The 23,198-nt window shown below is 35.7% G+C and overlaps 1 protein-coding gene across 2 annotated transcripts in view; it reads right to left on the minus strand.

Moving 5' to 3' along the window:
• Positions 1-23,198, minus strand: part of hivep1 (HIVEP zinc finger 1) — an 82,054-nt gene that overhangs the window by 24,149 nt on the left and 34,707 nt on the right. For both annotated transcript variants that reach the window (XM_015357700.2, XM_015357699.2), the window contains exon 3: positions 11,072-11,125. In XM_015357700.2, the coding sequence (XP_015213186.2) occupies positions 11,072-11,125 (54 nt within the window). The remainder of the gene's footprint in view (positions 1-11,071; positions 11,126-23,198) is intronic.

A 23,198-nucleotide genomic window follows, 5' to 3' on the forward strand; every position in this document is an offset into this window, starting at 1 on the left:
GTAACAAAAAAAGAAAAACTCACGAAGGCAGAATGTTTTTCCAGTGTCAAATGTCTGTATCTTATTTTGCTTTTCTCAATGGCACGTTTCTATCCACAGACCTTAGAGGTCTCACTTGAAATGGCAGTAACTATTTAGGTGATTAAACCAAATATTTTCCCTTTTCAGAAGCGAAGAAGTGACAGTTGGACTTCAAGCTTTTACTGTCAGACTACAAACTGCAGTTCTTATTCTGGCTTAAATCACAAAGAATCAGAGAACTCATTACAGAGCTGCAGTTTCACAATTAATGGTTTATATTGTAGCTTTAGTATTGTTTTCCAGGAGTTCAATTAGTTTTTGGTTTAGAAAGTAGAGTCCTAAACAACTTTTCTTTTGTGCTACATTGGAATCTATAGTATAGATAGTACGGCGCGTTATAATGCATCAATAATGCACATGCATGATGTTGTAAGGAGAAAAAATTAATTTAATTTAAAATTAACAAAATTGTGAGACACAAAATCGATCGTAATGCGTGATATACAATCTATCTCTGCGTAGGGAATGTGCTACCCAAAAATGACTACTAAAGCCTAACCATGTACCAGTCTTAAAAATTGTCAGGTCATCCTAAAGAAACAAATTACACAGCTCACAAAATTGCAGGGCAATGCATATGTTCATAAGCACATTTAAATTAAAGACCCTGCTTACATTTTTTATCTCACACACTTATTTTTTTGGGCGTATCATACTGCAGATTGTATTATATTAATGCACTATGATATTCCATGTAGAAAAAACATCTTCAGAACAGAGTGATGGAAAGTATTACATGGGGAATATCACTATCACACGATGAAGGACCCAGGAATTCATCAATGCATTTCTCAACTGGTGCATCAGTTACCTGCTTATCATTCAGCTTTCTATTCTTGACATCCGACTTAACTTGTGTCAATATTATGGTATAATTAGGTAGTATGGAACAATGTTCCAAATAACAAATACGAATGTAGAAAGAAAACAACATGCAGATCCATTTACTAGACACCAAATACCAAATCACTATAAAATGAAGCAACTGGACAGTATGAAATGGTCACTTTCCATCATACTGCTGTCACAGTTGCAAGAGATCCCTTTGAACCTCATCTGGATTCAAAGCAAAAAGACAGGTTGCTACAGAACTGCCAATAAATATTAACGCGCATCAAAAAAAATAGAGAACTGTCACTGTTGTATTCTGAAAGGTTCCTCACCTTTAAAATATCACACGTACTGTCAGTGATACGATCTCAATTCTCAATATTCTCTGTCAATAAATTACACTGTATATGTTTTTCTGCCTTATTTATTTCCACTTTTGCTTACACACAATTCTTGAATGCTTTAAGCAGAAAAAGAAAGGAAAATAAAGCAACTCATTTAATTTATTTCATTTACATAATCTTTATTTGAAAGAATATTTCTCTAAATATCATAGTAAAGAAGATGCATGTGAATTAGGTATTTTATGTGGGGCATAAAAAAGCAAATACTACAACCACATTTTTGGTACTAAACTACAAAAATGCTCTAGAATTACTGTAGCTTCTCTTTTCATATCATAAGATATTATGGTATTTATGAAAAAAACATATCCCTTTTGAGTGATCACTGCTTTGATAAAAGCATTTGCTAAAGTAGTACCACTGTAAAAAAGACTACGGAATAGGGGTGAAAAAAACTTAAGTTTAAAAAACTGAATCAGAACTGTGATTTTCTTTCACTATCACAAAATAGTGTTCAACTTGTCTTCAATCTGAGTGGGCTGCAGACAAATTCTCTGAGAGTGACCGGTCAGGCTAACTCCCTGCGTGCACTGCACACCACAGTATGAACCAGTGATCTTTCCACTGACACTGGAGACTGGCCAGCCACAGTGCTCTGCTCTGCAGAAACCCACATCCGGGCAAATCAAGTCCACCATGGGGGTCATGGTCAGTGAGCAGCAAAACCTGAGCTGGAACCCAAACCATCACATTGCAGTATTTCATGCTACAGAAGGGGCTCTTTCAGCAGTTCATTCACTTGTTAAAACATGCAGCATACACTGTCTTATCAGTTACACTGCAATCAAAACCGATCGTTTTTTCATAGGTTACCACTGTTAGTTTGGATCTGAAAATAACTGTGTTAAGAAATGTATATAGAGAATGATGTAAATGTGCCAACCTGTACATTTACAGGTTAGTTGAGGAGCACAGATGTATTTTGTTGTTAATTTACAAAGAGGTATGTGGTTTAATATTTTAATCACTTTAAATTAAACATAAATGGATTAAAAAACTATACCTGCTAATTCAGTAAGATCAAAGTCAGGGACATGCCTGACAAAAAGACATATAGAACAGTTTTTGGCCACCAAATGAAACACAATACAATAATCAATTTTTATATTAATAATAAGAATTGATTTGCTGTTATGCATGCAGTTTTTATGGATGAAAAATTACATATCCACAATTTTCTTCACATAATAATATCAATTATTAAAATACTCAGATACTGTATACTACCATCCTATCAGCACAATGTTTACAATATTGATATCAATATATTAATAATGCTTATCCGTAGCATTTGGTGCATTTAATTGATGTGCCACAAATACCTAAAGATTAAAATAATAAAAAACCTATAACTTCAATAAAAACATCTGCTCCTGTTCATGACAAATCAAACATATTTTGGTTTTGTTGCTATTTACCATCAAGTGGAGTTTGCTGATCTTTGCAAAAAGTAAGATTTTGTTACATAACATGCACTATCTGGAAAATATATATTTTTTAAATAATGAATTCCATCATGCACTCTATACAACATTACTGATGTTTGATTATTATCAATCATTTCAACAGCTCATCTTCCCTTTCACACCTGTGACCTGCAAGTAAACTGCCCAAAATACATTTAATAAACAATAGTCTCATTCTTACTCAACCAAATCTTGTTCTTACTCATCCTCACAAACAGGTCCGAGAGATTAAAAACACGAGCACCAGTTTTTTTAGTGTAAACACGTATAGCAAATTGCATATCGAACAACCTGACAACAAACAAAAAAATAATAAACACAATCTTGCCTTAATTGATACTAAATCTACTCTAACGGTATATTCCCCTAATCAGGCATGTCTACCCATTCATCAGCACTGTAACAGCAAAAGCACGCAAACATTACCTTTGCATTCTGTCCTTCCCAAACCATCCACAAATGCAGTTGCTCGGCTAAAATGACTATATGGTTTTCGTTCTAGAAAATCTCCTGCGCTGCCTGACTCTGAACCTACTGAAGCCCACACATTATTACAACACCCACATTCTCTCTCCTGCTCTCGGTCTCTCTCTCTCTCGTTTTTTTTTAATAAAGACGTGGGCTTGCACACACGCACAAAATTAATGATGAAAAGCAAAGGCTCGTTGTTCACTTGGCGAACAGGGTGATGTTCTGCAGTGGGGGGTATACTGCTTGCCCCTAGTAAATAAACAAATGACCCATTTCAAAGAGAGTTTTTCTGCTTAAGTACTTTAAAATTAAGCAGACTATGGTACGTGATGGGGGTTCCCATTCTATTCCTAAATGGTTTGACCATCATATAAGCACTCCTAGTGTTCTTGAAAGGTGTCTCAAAGATGATTCTGTTTGGCTAAATTTGGTTGCAGGCTTCCCCTCTCACTAAGGTTAGGGTTAGGGTTAGCCTTAACCTTAACCTCTCATTAAGGTTTACTTTTGTGAAAGCACCAAGTACCATGAAAATTTTGATATCAGAAAACCTGTGTGTGAAAACGAACATATTCATTGTATCTTTAAGATGGTTAAGTATTATAATTTATATTGCATGCAAGTATTAATGCAAAGGCCTATTGAAAAGCAGCTAAGCAACTTTACGGAACAAGTAAAGGTTTATTCCATACAGGAAAGAGAAGAAAAGAAACATAACGTTTTGGCTCTGGAGCCTTCTTCGGGTGTCACACCTGAAGCCGAAACCTTTACTCGTTCTTTTGCAGCCAACCCATGCTGACGCAGCTACTGTACCTACTTGAACTCCTTAAGCAACTTTACTCCATGTTTATGTTTTAAAATATTATTTAGAAACTCTATTAGAGAGGGTCAATTTTCAATGATTTGTTGTGCTTTTTTACCATTTTCTACCATCTAGCAGAGAGTAAGAACGTACTGTATATGCTGTATAAACAGTAATGTGTCAAAACTAACCAATAAGAAAGGTCTTCAGGTAAGTATGCCTTACAGTTATGACTAAAAAGTAAAATGAAGGCCAACTGAATTGAAATCTTTCTTTAAAAATAATAAGATATACTGTAAATGAGCACCTTTTTGTTGAATAGAAAAGAAGATCTCAAATTTGTGCTATTTGTGTATTTTGTGCTGGGAGAGACTTTTTATTGAACAATGCTCATGACAGTGCATTCACCCCTGAAAGCACAGCACAAGACATACTTGCAGCTTTTCTTGATAATCTCTCAGTCACTACAATAACAACATACCCATCCATCTTTAGTCTGCTCACTGCTAATTTATGATAAACATAAATACCAGTGTTGAGATATTTTGTCATAAATCTTTTGATTTATGACTGCATTAAATTTTGAAATGACTCTGTGTCCCAAAAGGTTTTCACTGTTATAGAGAATATAGTGATGTGAATCAAAGTTATTTCATTACCTGAGAGGTATTTACAGTACCTGTTTACTAAGTTTGAGCACACTTGAACATTTCAGTTAGTACCCATGATTGAAGTATTACTATTACTCAGATTATACAGTGCAATTAGATCATTTTAATTTATGACACTAAATATTGCAAATGCACAGATACAATCACCAACACATTTAAAACAACACACAAAAATATATTTTTAAGGGGCTATTTTTAAGTACTTTGTACTATTGCAGGCTTTCTGGTTGAGAAAAACTGTTGCATTGAGAGCCTTGCTATCTTTTTGATGAGTTTTGAATGAGTTTTCCATACTTCTTCTCACTATATCTTCTCATTCAGAAGTTTTAATCAATTGGTCTGGGTATAATTTAAAGCTGCTGCCATTCAGAGTAATGTCCATATATACAGTAGTTGCTCTGTATTCCCTAACTAGTAATCACATCAGTATTACTGAAAAGCAATTTGCATTAAAAAAGGGTGGTGTGGAAACTTATACCCCAGCTTAATGAGAATGCTAAAGGTTCTTACAGAATTATTAAAGCAATTCTGTGTTCTATTGGCAGGCCTAACAGTTTATCACAAGGGGATCTGTCTGTTATATTTAAAAAATATTAAAAAATAAATGAAATCATTCATTTCAGAACAAAGGAGTAAGAAAAGAAGGGACAGTATGACTTTTGTAAGGTTTTCAATATTGCATAAAACTAAAAAAAAATGTCTGGGTCTTTTTTCAGTGTGGATTTGTTTTTGTGAACCACTTGTTTTCTGTATTACCACAACAGCTGTCTTTACCACTAAGCATGTGATTTTTTTTTATTTCAAAGTTATGCAAAGTTAGGGTCCCTTGAGACAATACTGAATACAGAGAAGAGTTAAGTCAAAATGTACCGTAAAAATTACGTACAACTATACTGCACAACCTATAACAATATATTTGCCATACAAACTTACCATGTGGACATGTATTGTGGAGGTCAGTGTAACAGTGCATTAACAGTCACAGCGTGCAATTTGTAACTTAAAGGATTTGCATCTGAGCTGCAGATTTGCTGTCCTGTGAGTTTAGGTTATTTTTAAAGCCAAAAATTTACTTTAGATGCAACCCCAAGACAGCCGTTTTAATATTGTAATTTTCATAATACAGGATGTTAAAAGTATTAAAATGGCCGTCTAAAAGTCTCAAAACACTTGAAACCCTTCTCAAACACTAATGTATTACAGCATACTGTGTACAGTATGACAGATTAGAACACAGGATGCTATTTTAATGTATGGTAATTAAAAAGAACAATAAAATAATAGTTTGCAATAGTATAACTCGCACTTCAAATCACAGCATGTCATGGATCTCACAAGGCTACAATACAGAAGTCATTTGTCAGTATTGGTTATAGTTTCCTCAGTTTAATGGATTGTAATGAAATAAAAATGTGCAATTTCTAATTACAGTTTAAACTCACATTATTGTGCTGTTACAGTAGAAATAGTTTTACAAGTTAATATTATGGCGATTTTAATTACATTATACCCTATGACTTTCACGAGCTCAGCAACACCTGTTGCTGCTCTTCGTTAAGCATTGGACTTCTTAATTCAGCTGTTTTTGAAAAGCTTTTCAAAAAGTGTAAGGAAAATAGCTGTAATTTTATTTGTTGTAAGACAATAAATAAAACGGATGCTTATCTGGAAGTGAATGAAACTATCCTGGATGTTCCAAAGAAATGCAACAGTTTGATTTTAGAAAACAAAACCCACTAAAAATCTCTTTTCACAGCTACTCAAGAGTCCCAAGCGTATCTAACAAATTCTTCAATTTAAATAAAAAAAATGTTTTCTCTACAATTTTAACTGTATTGATAAATGTCAAAACATCAAGTATGGAATTTTGGAGTGCACAATCTAAAATGACTTACAGGGTCATCCAATAATGTTTACACAACATAAACCCCAAATCAGGCTCAGTTTAACTTCACCTATGCATAACTTTGATACTTAGCAGGAACACAAAAACTTGTGTAAAGACTAGAGAATAATAAACTTTTATATGTTAGAAAACACAAAAAAACATGAGTTCTGACTTTGCATTGGAAAGAAATCACTTAAACCACAGCTCGATGCAAACCACCTGTTGTGATGTGACAGCACAAGTCAAATGACTGTCATACGACTTGGCAATGACATCAGCCTGTAAGCGGGGAATATTTTAAGAACTGAAGGCTTCCTGGTAATGCTCTGTGTCATTTTCTCACTGTCAACCCATCTTCAGGCATGACTAACTGGTTTAAACTTTACATTGTGTGGATACTTACAAGTATGTGAAGACCTCGATATACTCATCCTGTACATGCATAAGACCACTGGTTGGCATTAAACAACAACATAAGAAAACAAGAGCTCTGCAAATACTGTATGTAACACAAAGATGCATATATTGATTATCATGAAAAATAGTCAATATAATCACCGGCACACATTTACATTGAATATTTTTACTCCCTTGAAAAAAAACCCTACCCTTGTAATATAGGCTGCAACTTTTTACAGTGCATTAGGGAAAGCTGCTTAGGACAGTGTGTACTCCGATAGCTATAGCTGCAAGAGAAACTGTTCAGTAGAGAGCTATTCTGCTTATTATTACTGTTGGAATTTTTTGACAGTTTGTGGGAACCTTCCTTTTTTTACCATAACAATTACAAAAATTACATCACAGAAATGTTCTTGCTAAGGATCTTTTGCATGGTGTCTACTGAAAACATGCTGTTGACAATATGTACAGTAAGTGCATGCTCAGATTCCTTTTTGGTTTCTCGATAGCTTCTATATAACACTGAACAAACCACTGTCTGTCTCACTTGTGGGGACAGATTCAGTCTTGCCTCAGTAGGTCTGGGAAACGCATTTTAAGTTACTGGTAATGATACTGAACCAACATGCAGTTAGTTTTAAGGAATTTGCTAAGTTAGTGTTAGATGTTTTTTGGATGCATTAAATCCCTATTCAGCATCACTGTCAGTACATTCCATTAATAATCAGCTGTACATTATAATTATTGAACTTAGGCATTAGTTGTCGTGTACCACAGTGCTGTGTAGCAGGAGTCATGCTAGTTACTATAGTTTATGTTGTTGTCTCTTTTTAACTTTGTCTTTGAACACAAACAGCCTAGGATTCAGTATTACAGTGCTTAAAAACTGACCTCTTTGACTATCTCAACATCATCATCATCAAACACTACACAGTTTGCAAAAAAAGGGCCTACTAATAGTGTGATTTTGAGTGTGGCTGAAAAGAAACTCCTATGAGTATTTTTTTCATTTTTTTGCATTGTGCTGCCTAACAAGCTTGTTGCACTGTACATAAAAAGTCAAAATGTTGGTTTATTCCCAACAACAAAAGGTTTTACTCCAAATTGTTTGAAGGAAACGAAAATAATCTGTGAGGTAGCATGAATACAGTAGGGGAACTGTGGCTAAAAGAAGATATACTAAATATCACCACATGTAGCTGCTTCACAGTACCCAATTAATGTAGCAAATTAAACTTCAGAGTTTTATTTTAATCTATTTCCTTTACTTTAATACAATGTGACAAAATGTCCCCTTAAATTAAAATGCCATTCAGCCATTTACAGGACATACTTGTGAGATGCTTTTATTTCATAATGCCAGGAAATACATACAATGCAATGAAGGCTTCCACAATTATTGTAATAAAACTATAAAAAAGCAGGAATCACTTTCAGGATATACCGCGTTACTCAGCACTTGTCTAAATGGACACAGTAATCCTACTCACAAATACTTTGCAAATCCAACAGCATGCGAATAAATCTTGCAGAGTACTGACATGTTTTGAGAATGGTCTATTCATTTCAAGAGTATAATTTGCTGATGACATCTGAAAGCAGGGTTTAATTAAAACCGAACAATCAGTCTCAACTTTTCACCAGAACCTCCTCTGCAATAAAAGCCATAGCCCTGGACTGTCGCAATTCTGGTTTAGTTTAACAGCTGGAATCTAGCTTCTTGACTGTTTTCTTCACACTTAGAGACATCACATAATAACCTGGGTACCTCCATCTCAGCGATAACTCATGTAAGCTCCAGCCTGAACTATAATTTAATATATCTGGTGTTCCCCTGATTAAGCTCTGCTCCTTCTGTGTTTTGCTTTCACTCTCACAAAACCACAGGCGGGTGTTTCCCAAGCCAGTCTCTGCTGACTCGAATGGGAAGTGGTTGTCATGTCAAGCCCTGAAGAAAATATCAGTTCCCTGCAGAGCTGTTAATTAGCAGTTGCCTTTCGCGATTGTTAAGCGCACTGCAAACTGTTTTATCCTTGACCATGCTGGCTGGCCTTTGTTTTCCAACACACTCCTGCACATTAACTGAACATTTGCACCTCCACAGCTGAGAGCAGAGATTAATGATCTCCCAAAGCCTCCAATGCTAGTTGGCAGGTTATTGAGAGGGTCATGATGATCAGTGCTTCTGAACCTTCCTCTGTAGCAACTGGACCGCATGAACAAAAAAAACAACAAAATGTGCTCTGGTGTCTTCTATTGTCAAGATATAATTGTTCATTTAAATTTACAATATATAACGCTACATTTCACGGTGCTAAAATATTCTGGATACCATAGCTTTTTCTGCATTACACTGTTGGGTTCAGCACTGCAATTGTATTCATGTAAAACTGGGTTATAGATTCATCAGAACATTGTGTTTGCACTACATAAGCATTAAAAATCTTTAAAGGACAGAAACATTTTGAGACTAAACACAATATTTGACAGTCTTTTTTGTCATTCCTAATGCAATGCTGGAAACGACTTACAGAAAAACAGGAACAAACCACAGAAAAGAGTGGTATGTAATCACCTAAGTATGTGACCCTTTCACAACAAAAAAATAATAAGAGACCTAGTACTGTACATGGCAAGAAAATGAAAACAGGAAGGGCAGCTTTCCCATTACGAGTGTGAACGAAGCTGCGGCTGTAAATGTCTGCCTCTGGATTGTCGGACACTCAAGGCACACTAATTACTGTATTGTAGAAACATAAAACCTAGCAGGTATTGAAAAGTTTCTGCAAACAATTTAAATTTCTTCAAGGAACTTAAGGAAAAAAACATGGAATGTGACATTTCTGTCACTTATTTTCACCACTTTGAAAAATAGTGGATAATAAAATGGATAATTGCATTTTGCAATTCATTTTTAAAATATATAATTTTAAATTCTGCTTATGTATATAACTAGGGAATGTACGGTGTACTTTATTATAAATGTTACTGCAAGTAAAATAGCAGAGTAGGGGAAATGGGAGTCTCTGTAGTCTACCACTTCATTAGACATGGAAATAAGCTTTACACAGTGTTAAATTAAGATGACTCAAGCAAAACTGATGATTACACATAATACTGGCATCAGATTTAAATTTGTCACAAAAATTGTTCGATTTATACATGTACAGCAGATTCTTCTTATTTAATCAGTTTCCAGGTGACAAACACACAGGGAAAAAAAATATGTATTTTGAGGGGTTATTGATAAGTATATAAAAAAAACTTTCAGAGTTTTGGTCTTTCTGCTGTTTAAGTATGAATTACTTAGCTGAGAGTGATGAGGAGAGAGCCAAAGGAACTCAGAAGGAAGGGATGCTAACCTGATTTTACAGTTGTCCAGGATCTCAAGTCTCCATCTTAACCCCCTCTCTGTTATGAGCCTCTAATCTGCACCTTTTGCAATAACTAAGTGGAAAATTTATTATGATTCCTAATGTGCAGTAAGGTTATTCTAAACCTTATTCTTCATCATGTAAGTGCAGAGATACATTTATACTATACTACAGTACTTCAGTTACTAAAAATAATTAAATCTAAGAACATGGCAAATAGGACCAACTCGCTAATAATCCAGCATGATCTCATGATCTCTAGAGACAAAGATTAGACTTCAATTCCTAATTGACTAACTTCTCTAATTTAACAGTCAATTCCGTCTAAGTCCTGGATGGAGGGCATCTGGTATTAAAAAAAAGATATACATTTTAATGGTAAGCCAGGCTCAATCTTTAAAACGTATTGAAAAAACTAAAATCTTTTTACAACACTAGGAAAGCCTGTTTAATGAGCAAGGAATCCACATAGTGGCATTTTGATGGCAGGTTTGTCATTCTTGTGTCTCAAGTTATTCATGGATTGCAAAACATAAACAAGAAAGATATACAATAAAGCAAAATTGGAATACTAAGTCTGTTGTGGAAATGGTGACCAAGGATAATCAGAGGATAATCTACAGTATGTAACTGTGCCCAGACACAACAGGGGAAAATGTAATTATAAATCATCATACAAGTATTTACCTTTTTGTGAATCATCGGGATCTTTAAGTTCTTTCTGAGCTTCTTCAATCTTATCTGAAAAAAATACAGAGAAAGAACCATTGGAAAATTACAATTGTCCAAACTTCCACAATTTCCGAGGCACCTTTCTTGGTACTTTCTGGTGCTTTTTCCATTACTTTTGAATCAATGAAGCAAGACAGGAAGAATGCCATTTATTAATTGGGTTCCCCAGGAAAACAACCTTCACCCTTACAATTTGTATAAGAAAATCAAGGAACCTGCAGTACATCCTATTACAAAGAGTACTAAGGTAATAAACACAAATCTTAAAAAGGCTCTTGAGAACACAGTACCCATCTAATGAGAGCTCCCTTTGTGGTGAGCAATTGCTTTTCCATCCTCAGCTGAAGTAATACTGTAGTTCAGGTGCTTAGATAGCTAATAAAAGCCCAGAAGTCTTCTTCCATGACCATATATAAAGTAGCATAGCTTTAGAAAAATAAATTGTTTATTATTAGATTTTCGATGGCCAAAGAAATATAGATTTGTACTTATTTAGAGTTACTGCTACATAGTTCAGATACCCTTCTGTGCTCTGTAGACAGCTGGAAAAAATCTTTTTATTGAAACAATATTTTAATGTGACCCAGTATAAAATACATATAAATGTGAATACCTGATAGTTTAAGACATTTTCCAGGTCTTAATGGAAAATTAGTGGCAGATCTCCTGGTGTTAAACAGCACCTTCAGGTTTAACTAAAACCTAAAACCCTGCAGTATGATCCAGGCTCTGATGAGTTCAGTTATGCTGGTTAAGTTGATTCAGACTAATGAAAACCAGAGGTACTTGTGAGTTGGTATCACAGTACTAAGAAATAAGAAAAAGGGTAAAATAACATGTTCTCTGAAAGAGGTAAAGAGAATAGAAGCAAACATGGTAGCTAAATATTTTATACCCATTCTGTCTCAATAATGCCATTTTCGTATGCCGCCTTCACCAGTATATGAATACAGTACATGTAAAATATAAATCTATCTACATACTGTATCTATAGCTTCTCCAGTAAAATGAAAATCTGTTATTTCACATCTATCCTGAATCTAATCTTCTCATCTAAAAAAGTTTAACTATGTCTATTGATTTTTGTTCAAAAACTTTTCCATTTGTCTGCAATGAATGTATAAGAGTTTAATTCTTTAATAGACTGTAAAGTCTAAAAGAAATGCTAACAAGTTTCTTGAGTGGCTGAACCAATAAAGGTACTCGCTCAAGTGCAGGTGGAGCTCTATAATGCATGTGTCATAGGTTCGAGCCCGGGTTATTTCATTAGCAGACTGTAAGTGGGATTTTCCTGGCGTTGGCTCACATTTGGCTGCAGCCTTGGTGAGGGACATGCTTCTCCTCCAATCGGCACTAGCCTCTCGGTGATGATGAGGCTGTGTTTTCTGTGATGTATTAAAAGCCAAAGGGCTCAAAAGTGGGCGGGCTAGAGGAATCTGTTTACACTTTCTCATTCTCCCCACGTTGTTGCAGCCGATTTTGAAGTTTGGAGCCAAAATGTGAAAAACAATTAAGTGATTGTTCTTAATCAGGTAATCGCAAAAAAAAGAAATGCTGCCTGTGCTTCCTACACAGTAGGAATAATATTAATTTAAGTAGGAATATACTTATAATAGACTTTAAGTAGGAATAAATACTCTGTGGTGTTTATAGGTTATTTGCATAGCTTCACTTTATTCATGTAAAGTATGTGTAAAGGTACGTGTAAAGGCGAAAAGTATAATAACATAGCACAGTGAATAAAAGAAGAAATTAGGTAATGCTAACTACATCCTTACTTCAAACACCTAAAAGGACAATCCAGAACTGCAGGAATGCTATTTTAAAAAGACATTGCAGGGGATGCAGTCCATGCGGTAAGTCTTACAGTAACTATTAATATTATTATATGGTAATGACCCATGTCCCCTGGTGTTAGATTGCCCCCATGAACTCTCCCTTTTTACCCCAACTTCATCCCTTCCCTGCCTTTTCCTTAGATAAAAATGGGTAAGAATCCCTGCTCTTTCTCTACGTTCAGTGGATGCCTGCTGTCTTTCTCTCGTTTTCCCAGCTGTTTCACCTGCTCCGTGACTAGCACGCCCCACCGTAATGAAGAGAGCAATCAAACTGTCAGTGACCCTCATCTCTACATGTCATTCCCCAACCAGCCACCGCTGAATCGGGAGTGCCCATTACAATATTATTGACTCCTTAGAAACACATGCTAGATTATACAACACACCCTGGAAGTCAATTAAATGTATCAAACTTGCAGGACTACTATAAATCCACATCACAGCTAATAAATCTGATCACACATACAAACCATATGTTGAAGTAGGCTTACATCACAATGTCAGCTGGCTGCTCTACACACTATGTACAAAACCATCAATTTGAATGGTCCCTACTTTTTAAAACCAATACTCCAATTTAAAAAAGGCTAGTGTGATTGATAAGGTAACCTGTGAGTACATTATGTCTCTACAAAAGCAGAAATTAGAGACATTACAAACCTACTCAAGGATGCCTCTTCATTTTATTGCAGTTATTTATCCCAACCTTGCAAGCCCTTCAAGTTACATAATCAATAAAAAAGAAACTAAGCACACAAACCAACAATTGTCAGAGCCAGGGTCTCTGGTCAGGCCTAGTGCACTGAGGCTGCAAATGGGGGAAGCAGAGACCCTGTTGTTTCACCGTCAGGGGACTGCTCAGCTTCCTCCTGGGAAAACTGCTACACAAGTACTGGAGCTACCTGTGCTGATTCTACTTCACAGGAAGACTACATGTACTGCAACTTAAAAAAAAAACTCTTATGCTTGTGTATAGTGTTAAAAATACTATATTAAATTACAGAGCATTTAATTATACATGTTCTACAGTGCACGCAATGCAATTATTATTGTAAAGTAATAACAACAACAGAAAATTTAAAATTCACTGGTAGTGTTGTTGCGACCACAGTACAGCAATATAAATGCTCCGAGAACAAAGAAAAATGCTTAAAAGCTCAGGGATAGTAAAATGGATATCAAGCAATGTGTTCTCTTACACCCAAATTGTGTTTTTGTGTTCTCTTACACTCAAATATTTCAACTGGATGATTAAATTACACAATTATCACTGACATATTAAAGCTGGGTAGGCTACCCATGTCAGGAGATCAACTCTTGTGCATACCATCCAGAGTCATGAAAACGAAACTGTCTTCCTTTTCTGCCTTAGTTACAGAGAAGTGTAGCCTCAGCTTTACGTCACTAAACCAGAATTAGATCACATGCTGAGCCAATGAGTCCTCCTGAGTGACAATGATTTAACAGGCTTGAGCAGGCTCTGCAACTGTTGCTGGTGTTTCCCTATTCTGACAAGCCGGGGAGGCTTAACTATGTTATTCAGTTTCAGCCAATCAGGGCAGGTTGAGGCGACTCACTTCAGCGGAAGTCCCAGCGCACTAGGCAACATCTCTGAAAGGGAGATTTCCTTCTGCAGCGCTGCACAAACAGTATTATTAGTGAAAATACTGCCTACCCGTAAATGTAAGCATGTTCTATAAGGAAAACACTGGGAAATCACTCTTAATTGCTCTGCCATTGCAACATAATTTGCAAAGACACCCGAATCCCATCGGGATTTTTATGCATTTTTTTAAACAAAGGGCATCTTAAACAGGAAGTGTGTGAGACTTCTCTTTGTAGATTTATATTCAGCACGTTTTTCAAGTTTCAACTGTTTAGTTGCTCTTATTTCAAGACCAATTACACAGACTATTAGGCAGTGTAAATAAGAGCTACTGTAAAATGAAAACCACTAGACCCCCATGACCTAACAGGACAGAAACGTTGCCCCCATGTTTGGCATATGTTTCTACTTCCAATTTTGAAATAATTTGTTTCACAAGGGTTTTAGAACATCTGAAGGGAGTCCAATCTGTCTGCTGTCAATATGTTATAACAGCCATTATTATGCCATTTATAATAACCAAGTAAACATGCCTATTCATTTTCCATGACTTTTTTGCCGGCATGCCAAGTCTTTCTTTGTTCAACAAACTTGCAGTGTGAACTAAGAGTGTGTAGGTGTAACCACTAAAAGCTCTAAGGATCAGCTGTAACAAAAAATTGATGGCTTGAGCTCTTGACTGTTTCTCTCTCTCCGCAAAGGTTACCTGTATGAGAACATGTCACATTGAACACTCTGTTCCAATAGAGTGGCCACTGGCTTTTTTTTTGTGGAATGTCCAAGAGAAAAAACAAAAAGCACCAACAAGTCAGATAATGGTAAGAACTTTCGGTTCCAGGGAGAGAGGATTACAGTAGAAATCTTAATACTAAAATAAGTAAGAGATGGCATCATGACAATACTTGGGCTCTCAATGCAATCATACAGTATGGGCATTTGCAGTCAGTGTACTCTATGCTGGTATTACAACAGTGTGGATCAAAACTGTACCCTTCATACCAGCCTTTTGATGCTTGAGCCTTACTAATGTAAAAGAGGCATTTTTTATGATTAGTCCAATTAATATACATTTGGAGTTCTGTTGTAAACAAAACTAATTATCTATTATCTACTCAGTCTATTCCCAGAAAACATTTTTAAATAAATAAAATTGAAAAGTAAATCAATTTTAAAACATACACTTGATCAGATTTGTGGTGGTGGTGGTGGTTATGTAAAAACGCTGATCTGAGGAATAATTAAACATCTTTCCTATCAAGAAAGTTATTGTTGCCTTACCAAACCTTGTTTGCTTTCCAAAGAGGCCAGCCATTCTCGTCAGGGCCTGACAGCAATGTCACAAGTCTGATGTTTCAGAAAGCATGATTGTGTGAGTCACACAAGCTCAGGAACACTCACACAAAACTAAGACAGAATAAAACCAGACAGGAGTCTTTTTTTCTCTGCACATTAAATGAGAGAAGTATCATGGAACTCTTGGAGATCACCTTCTATTTCTGTCTGTGCTGTTTGCCGTTTCAAATGGCTGGTGCTATTCTAAATGTGATTATTTCAAGAAAAGAAAGAGCTCTGTAGCTTCTGGTATTCCATGATGATTCACAGAAGTCAAAAAAGTTTTGAAAAGGACAACACTTTTAATTAACTCTATCTGTGTAATACAAAAAAAGTATGTTTAATATACAGTAGTAATCTACATATTTGGAAAAAAAAATTCAAACTGAAGAGTATGTCTTACTTAAAGATCCTAGTATATAAACATTTTGTATTTGTACTGTAAAATGGTCCAGTCCATTACTAAATGCAGTACAGGAAGAAAGGTAAGAGATAAACAAACCTAAGATTATCTCATTTATTCAAGAAACTAATTGATTCGCTTTTCATTTGATAAGGAAGTAGAATTTAACTAGTTTCTCTGTTTTTTTTTCAAACCTTAATTCTACACCTGTTATTATTGAGGTCCTGAAAGAATCGGGTGTGGGTTAAATTAAGTCAAATAGCAATCTGTCCGTGTCAGTCTTAAACACTACAATGAATCTCATCCAAAGAGCAGTCAACGCATCTACACCCGAACAATTATACATCTCTTAATAATGAGGGACAGTTAAAACCCATCTACAAATGAGGCATAAAATATAAAGCTTGTCTACACAGACTCACACTATGTCCAAAACATGCACAATTATAAAAGGGTCAAGTATTAATTAACATAGTCAATTATGATCATGATTTTAAATTTTCCATTACTTTTGCAGTGCTTATTACCTCTTGTACTGTAAGATTGAGAACATTTCCTATGCCTCCCGAAGCTTATTCCACAAAACTAAAAGTGCACAAAAAATAATTTAGACCTTCCCTCCACTTTCAGATCAGATATTTTCTTTTCAGTTCACACTTCCTGAACAATCTGTTTTAAGAAATCATTGGAATGTGTAGGTGTTTTTAAGACACATTCTCACAATATTTTTCTTCTCTGTTTAAATAGTTGAGATGGCATATGAATTACCTGAAAAAGACAGGAAGTGGTTAGTCGTTTTTGAAGTATTGTTAATTCTTCTCTTTCCGATTTTGAATAGCCTTTTTGATGTCGTTGAGTCTGTCTAACATTAGAACTAAAACCCAACCTAACCCCATGAGGAAGACTGACTGCTATTGAAGAACTCCCATTTGCATGACTGACTTTCACTAAATGTGCTCCATGCCCTCACAGCTATAACAGAATATGTTACAGATGGTCCAAAGTTATGCCCAACACCCAAAGGTGTAGAGAGGAATTTACATGTGGGCACAACATTAGCAGACAAGGTAAATGAGTAGTAGAAGAAAAAAAAAATGGCAATTGTCATACAGTTGGTTGTTTTTCAAATAAAATGAATGAACTGCCATTTTTATTCCCCTGTGTTGCGCACTGAGTAGTGGAAAAGTTTCTACCCAGTAACAGAATATCCCATGTAAGTGGGCAAGATTTGATTTTTAGAAATGTAACAGCTAGCTGCCCTTCTTGCTCTCCCCCTGTCATTTTGAGATGATTCCAGGTTCCTGGCAACTGAATAAGTAGCTTTCCGAAGTCATGAAAAAATAAACAAATGCACTGATGAATCCTAAAAAAATCTAAATTGTATTTTTCTTCGTGTACGATTCAGTGTACGACCATAAAAAAACAGAGAAAGCTGAACATCAATAAAATGAGCAAACACTTTAGAAAGTGATCTATTCTTTACAAGATATTTATACGCATTTGTTTGCTGTGTTTAATTCAATGGCCTTTATATTGCACTTGTTTTCCATCACTTCTGTTAAGGTAATAAAATGAATAATCAGAAGCAAATTATAAATGACACATACAAAACATGGCTAAAGTAGCATGAGCGTGACTTTCATTATTAATGTGTTCGGTTGAAGCTTTTGGTTTTTCCAAAGCAACATACATTTGTACCCATTTATATGTCTGGGCATTTTACTGGTGCAGTCCAAGAAATGTACAGTACCTGGCTCCAGGGTACAACAGGAATGTTCCACCTCAGATTTGAAGCCGCCAGCTTTCCAGTTCTGAGTGTAGAGGTGTAACCATTTCTCCACACTGCTGCTCCCAAAAGGAAGAAACATACTGTACATTGACAGCCCCTCATAGAGGTTATTAGTTCAATTAGTATCTTTGTTAAAGCAGTAACCTTTTTAATTATATACCTATAGAGTAAAAAATTAAACGCATCTCCTGCAAGCAGTCTCACAATTTCTCATTCACAGCTAGCTGAAGCTTATGTCTTTTTTTATATCAAAATTCAAAATGCCTTATTCTTTAATAGAAAGGATGAGGTTTCAGATGCTTTTAGAGCTTTCTCATTTTGAAGAATACTGTGCAACAACACTAAAGTAAACTCATAACAAAACTCAGTTTTTCTCCTACCATCACATGTTCTCTCAACAAATATTTTTGCATGGAGTTAAGGAAATGAATTATTTATTGATGACCCCTCATATGTTTATAAATCTCTTGGAATTTTACTTTAACTTTCACAGTTCAGGATGAAAAATGACTCGTCCAAATTGGTAAACAGGCACAGATTTCCAAAGGCCATCTGACCTCCTTTAAATACTACATCTTTTGAACACACTGCCCATGGTGAGTCTGACCATCTGGATAAACTGGACCTTGTACAGCACCAGCGAGGTTAAAATATTGTTGACGTGTGTACTGCAAAACAAGATCTGTTTGTTACCACAATATGGCCATTTGTGGACCAGAGATCTTTATACTTAGGACACTATAAATTTTTGCAGGACCAAAGTATTTTCCAAAACAGCACAACAAACCAGACAGTGATCAATTTACCTTTTGTTACTCATGGGGTGAGGGTCCACAACTGAAACAATCTGCACCGGCAGCCCCCCTACACAGCAGATCAGGTGGAGAAGTGAAAAACTGCTTCACCAGCTGTATTAAGGGGGAACTTTAGGTAGGTGGAATATAGCCAGGACATCAGGATAAAAACACATACCTGTGATGATACTGAGGTATTGTTTTGGAAATTCTAGTATGGATAGAAGAGCCCCACCTACTGGTCCTCCAACATCACTTTCTTAGAGGTCCTGCATCCCAGTAAAGACCAGACTTATCCTTGCTTAGCTTCTGAAATCTAAGGAGATCAGGCTAGAATGAGGTAAAGCCGATGTCATTATGTACATTTGTTTCTGTTTTTGGTAACAGAAACAAAGGGGTGGACATGACATTTATTTATGTTAAAACACAGCACCTTGCCTTTATGTAGTGGTGGGCTGGAAGAATGCAGTGTCCATTTTAAACAACCTTTACAGAATTATTTTGCTGCAAGTTTGCTCGATCAGTTGACTTTTTAATTTTTTCAGTTTACAAAAACTAGCCAAGAACTGCACAAATTATTATATCTGTAAATGCAATATGCACTGTATACATTAAGTGATGAATTACAAGCAAAAATACTTTCATGTTTATAGAACATGACAATTTTTAGGGCTTGTGTATAATTAAGTTACTGTAGATGCAAACAGGGTCTGTAATAATTAGCATGCATGTTAAGAAATATATTATGAGATTTAAGCTAATAAATGAACCAAATCTGTACCTAAAAGCAACAACAGCAGAAATGCTATAGCTGGAGAATATAAATAAATTGAGTGTCTAATGCAAGAGCAAGTCTGGATAGTCTTCTGTTATACTTTGACAGTTTAGTCAATATTGTGAGTTTGTAAATCTTGCTTAAAAAAAACAGAAACAATGAAAGGACGCCTCATATCAACAGATAAACTCAAAAGTAGGATTTTCAGCTTCCATTCCTATTCTTGTAATATAAATAGGAAAATAAGGGGGAGAGCAAATGCTCATAAGTAATACATGACAGGAAATCTAAGCATATGTTGGGCTGTGTTTTTTTATTTGGATTTCAAGTCCAGTCACATCAAGTCTGGCCAAAGATGAGGGGGTGGTGAGGACTGCGTGGGAGAAAGTCACAGCAAGCTGCCTTCTACAGATCCTTGATGCATTTGGAAGCAAACAATTAAGCCTGCAGGGGATCTGCCTTGTGTGAGTGTGGCACAGAGCATGCGTCCAGGGAGCCGAGATAGAAGATGAACGTGAGCGTACAGTGTTGAGGGTTTCATACCGTTCGGTCACACGTCTTACTCCTGCTGCTCCTGACAATCGTTATCATTATTAATGAAAAAGCAACTCTTTTTGATGAATAATGCATGATGACCACTTAAAAACCGAACCAAAGATATCCAGTGTCTGGCATACAGTACCTTAAATCACCTCATTTGTCTCACTGTTTGCTAACCTCTTGGAAGTCAATCATAAATCTGAGAACGTACTGAAGCTCTTATGACCCAGTGTTACGTCTCAGCGTGTGGTCCATGTGTTTTTTTGTTGTATGAGTATTTGCCACAGTATTTTCATAGGTTTCTCATATACATATACTGTATTGTCGCATACATACTTTGTCCCTCACACCTGAAGAAGGCTCCACGGCCAAAACGTTGGGTTCTCTTTCTTCTTTTTTTCAGCATGGAATAAACCTATTACTTGTTCCTTTGCAGCCTACACATACTGACGCAGCTACCCACCTGAACAAGTAACAGTATTTTACTTTAATTCTAGCATGGACACTTTGCAGATCCAGACAAGCACAAAATACTCAGAGAAAGAGGAAATATACCTGAAGATTGGAAGATGGACACTGCACAACAATACACAAAATGCAAGGTGATGCGAAAACCTAGACAACCTGGAGTGTGTTTTACAGGAGCCTTAAATCTGAAATAAAAATGAATTTTAAGTCTTTTTTCCCAGTTAGACCCTACTGAGTCTTGCAAAGACAAAATAAGATCTAATTAAAAAAGGGTTTAGCCTATAGCGTTTACCTATGCAAAAACCAAACCAAATAATACTGACAATACTAGAAATACATAGCCATGAATCTAAAAAAATGTAGAATCATCCTAAATATTAAATATAAATATAATTTCCCCCCAAAATTTGGGGAACAGCAAATTCTTAAAACAAATTACTTTATTGAAAACTGGCTTTTAGTTATCTTTAAATGTGATTAAGTGATAAAGATTAAGCCAAATATAAGAAAGTACAGTTAAATTAAAAGGCAGAAAAATTAAGAATTCTTCACCACTGGTTTGTAATGCATGAAATAACAGGAACATTATTTCTGTTATTTCAGCTGATGTGCAATGAACCTGCACTAGCATTTCTCTAGACCCACAAACTTACTTACTGAAGGCGAAGCTTACAGTACATTTTTTAGCCTAGCGGTGTTCAGAAATGCTAGTTTTATACGGAAGATGTTTCAAATGTTGCCATTTTGTTGTGTTAGCATATGTGTTTCTGATTAACATCAACATGGAAAGAGCTTCAGCAAAGCTGCTTCAGAACTATTAGCATCTTCTTCTTCTATTCTCTTCATAAAACAAGACATATTTACTCTTTTAATACTGGCAAGGGTGTTCAACAAGCCAGACTGTCTGAATATCCATGTTCATATTCTCAGGCTGTAAGCACATGCACACACTGAAAACAACGTGTAACTGTAAACTGTGGAAACACTGAAATGCCAAACAACTATAACTCATTTTTTTTTACAAATCTAAAGGTTTCCCAATGCACCAAATGTTGCACCTACTTTGACTTGAATTCTAGGATAAAATCTTCAACTTCAATAAAGAACTCTAATTTAGAGTTTGTCTTTGTTATTAACTTTTACATAAGGAATGACAAAAAACTGCAGGGGTATGAATGGATTATCTTTTATTTGTGATGAAAGATGCTTTCATTGTCAGGTAAACTAGCTTATTACTGTAAAAGGAAGGAAGCTTATATTGTAGTTTATCATTCAGGACTTTTCCCCCCCAGCTCAGGACATCTCAAGAAGGAGAACATAAAAATAACCTTTCAAACCACGACAGAAACATTGGGCATTCCCCAAAATAATAAATTCAATTAATTTTTATATTCTGCGAAGGATACATCTACAACTCCCATTTTATTTCACCTGCTCCTTGATAACAACAACAATACAGAATCAGAAATGAAATACACCAAATCTCAGATCATATTACTTTAAATGCATTTTCTTTCAGTTGATTCATTTAATGCCAATAAAACATTTGTCCTAGAAAATAAATCCCCTCTTGTCCACTATTGCTGGCCAGATTTGTGAACTTCCCTGCATGTGTTCTAGTTTTATCAACCCCCACCCCTGGCAAGCTTCTGTTTGTGAATTACATTTCTGTCGCTCTGACTTCTTTCTTCAATTTATTTTTCTTTAAACTGGGCCAGTGCCACCCACTATTCCCCACCGCATTAAACTGCCACCTCCACTAGTTACGAATCAAAGCCGTAGAGAGAAATCAGTCCTCCGCGTTTGCCTCCTAGCCATGCTAACAGAATGCCAACGCGTGGAAGTCTCACACTGCTCCCCGCATTCTGCTTCCTTTCAATTGTCTATCCTCCCCTGGAAACATTCATATGCAGCAGGAATTGATCAAGTTTCTGCTTTTCTAGTTTCATTCACAAATGGGAAGCAAAACCTGTTTGTTTTTTTTTTAAAAAAGGTTTTAGAAGAGTTTAATTTAACCTACTTCAAATTCCTGTGAAAAAGGTAGATGTACATAAAAACTTTCGAGATAATACTATTCAATCTATTTATTTCTAAAACACTCTAGTTACTTAGCAAAAGAAACAATACACACACAAAATATTTAAATACAATATAATACATATATAAAAAATAAATAAAAGAAATAATCATGATAAAATCCAGTTACAGGAGTCCTTGCTACATTTTACTAAAGACTCAGCCACAAAACATTCTTTTCCTCTTCCCACACTTAAATTTAAATCTGTTCTTCTTCGCAGAATATACAAAATGTCAATCTCAATTCAATGTGTAAAGTTCCCCTACCACATTTCTGAACTACTGCAGCATTCACCCAGCAGTTTCACTTAACTAAATCCACAGACCAAAAACGTTTCATTAACAGTAGTTAAACGAATTGAACAGGAAGCACATCTCATTAGTTTCAGGCTGAAAACAAAATTTGCACACACTTCAGATAAAGAGAAGGGGGGGTTAGTTTTCCGTCAGAGATAACAGTA

Source organism: Lepisosteus oculatus, chromosome 10, assembly GCF_040954835.1.
Source record: "Lepisosteus oculatus isolate fLepOcu1 chromosome 10, fLepOcu1.hap2, whole genome shotgun sequence".
In the NCBI taxonomy this organism is placed as follows: Eukaryota; Metazoa; Chordata; class Actinopteri; order Semionotiformes; family Lepisosteidae; genus Lepisosteus; species Lepisosteus oculatus.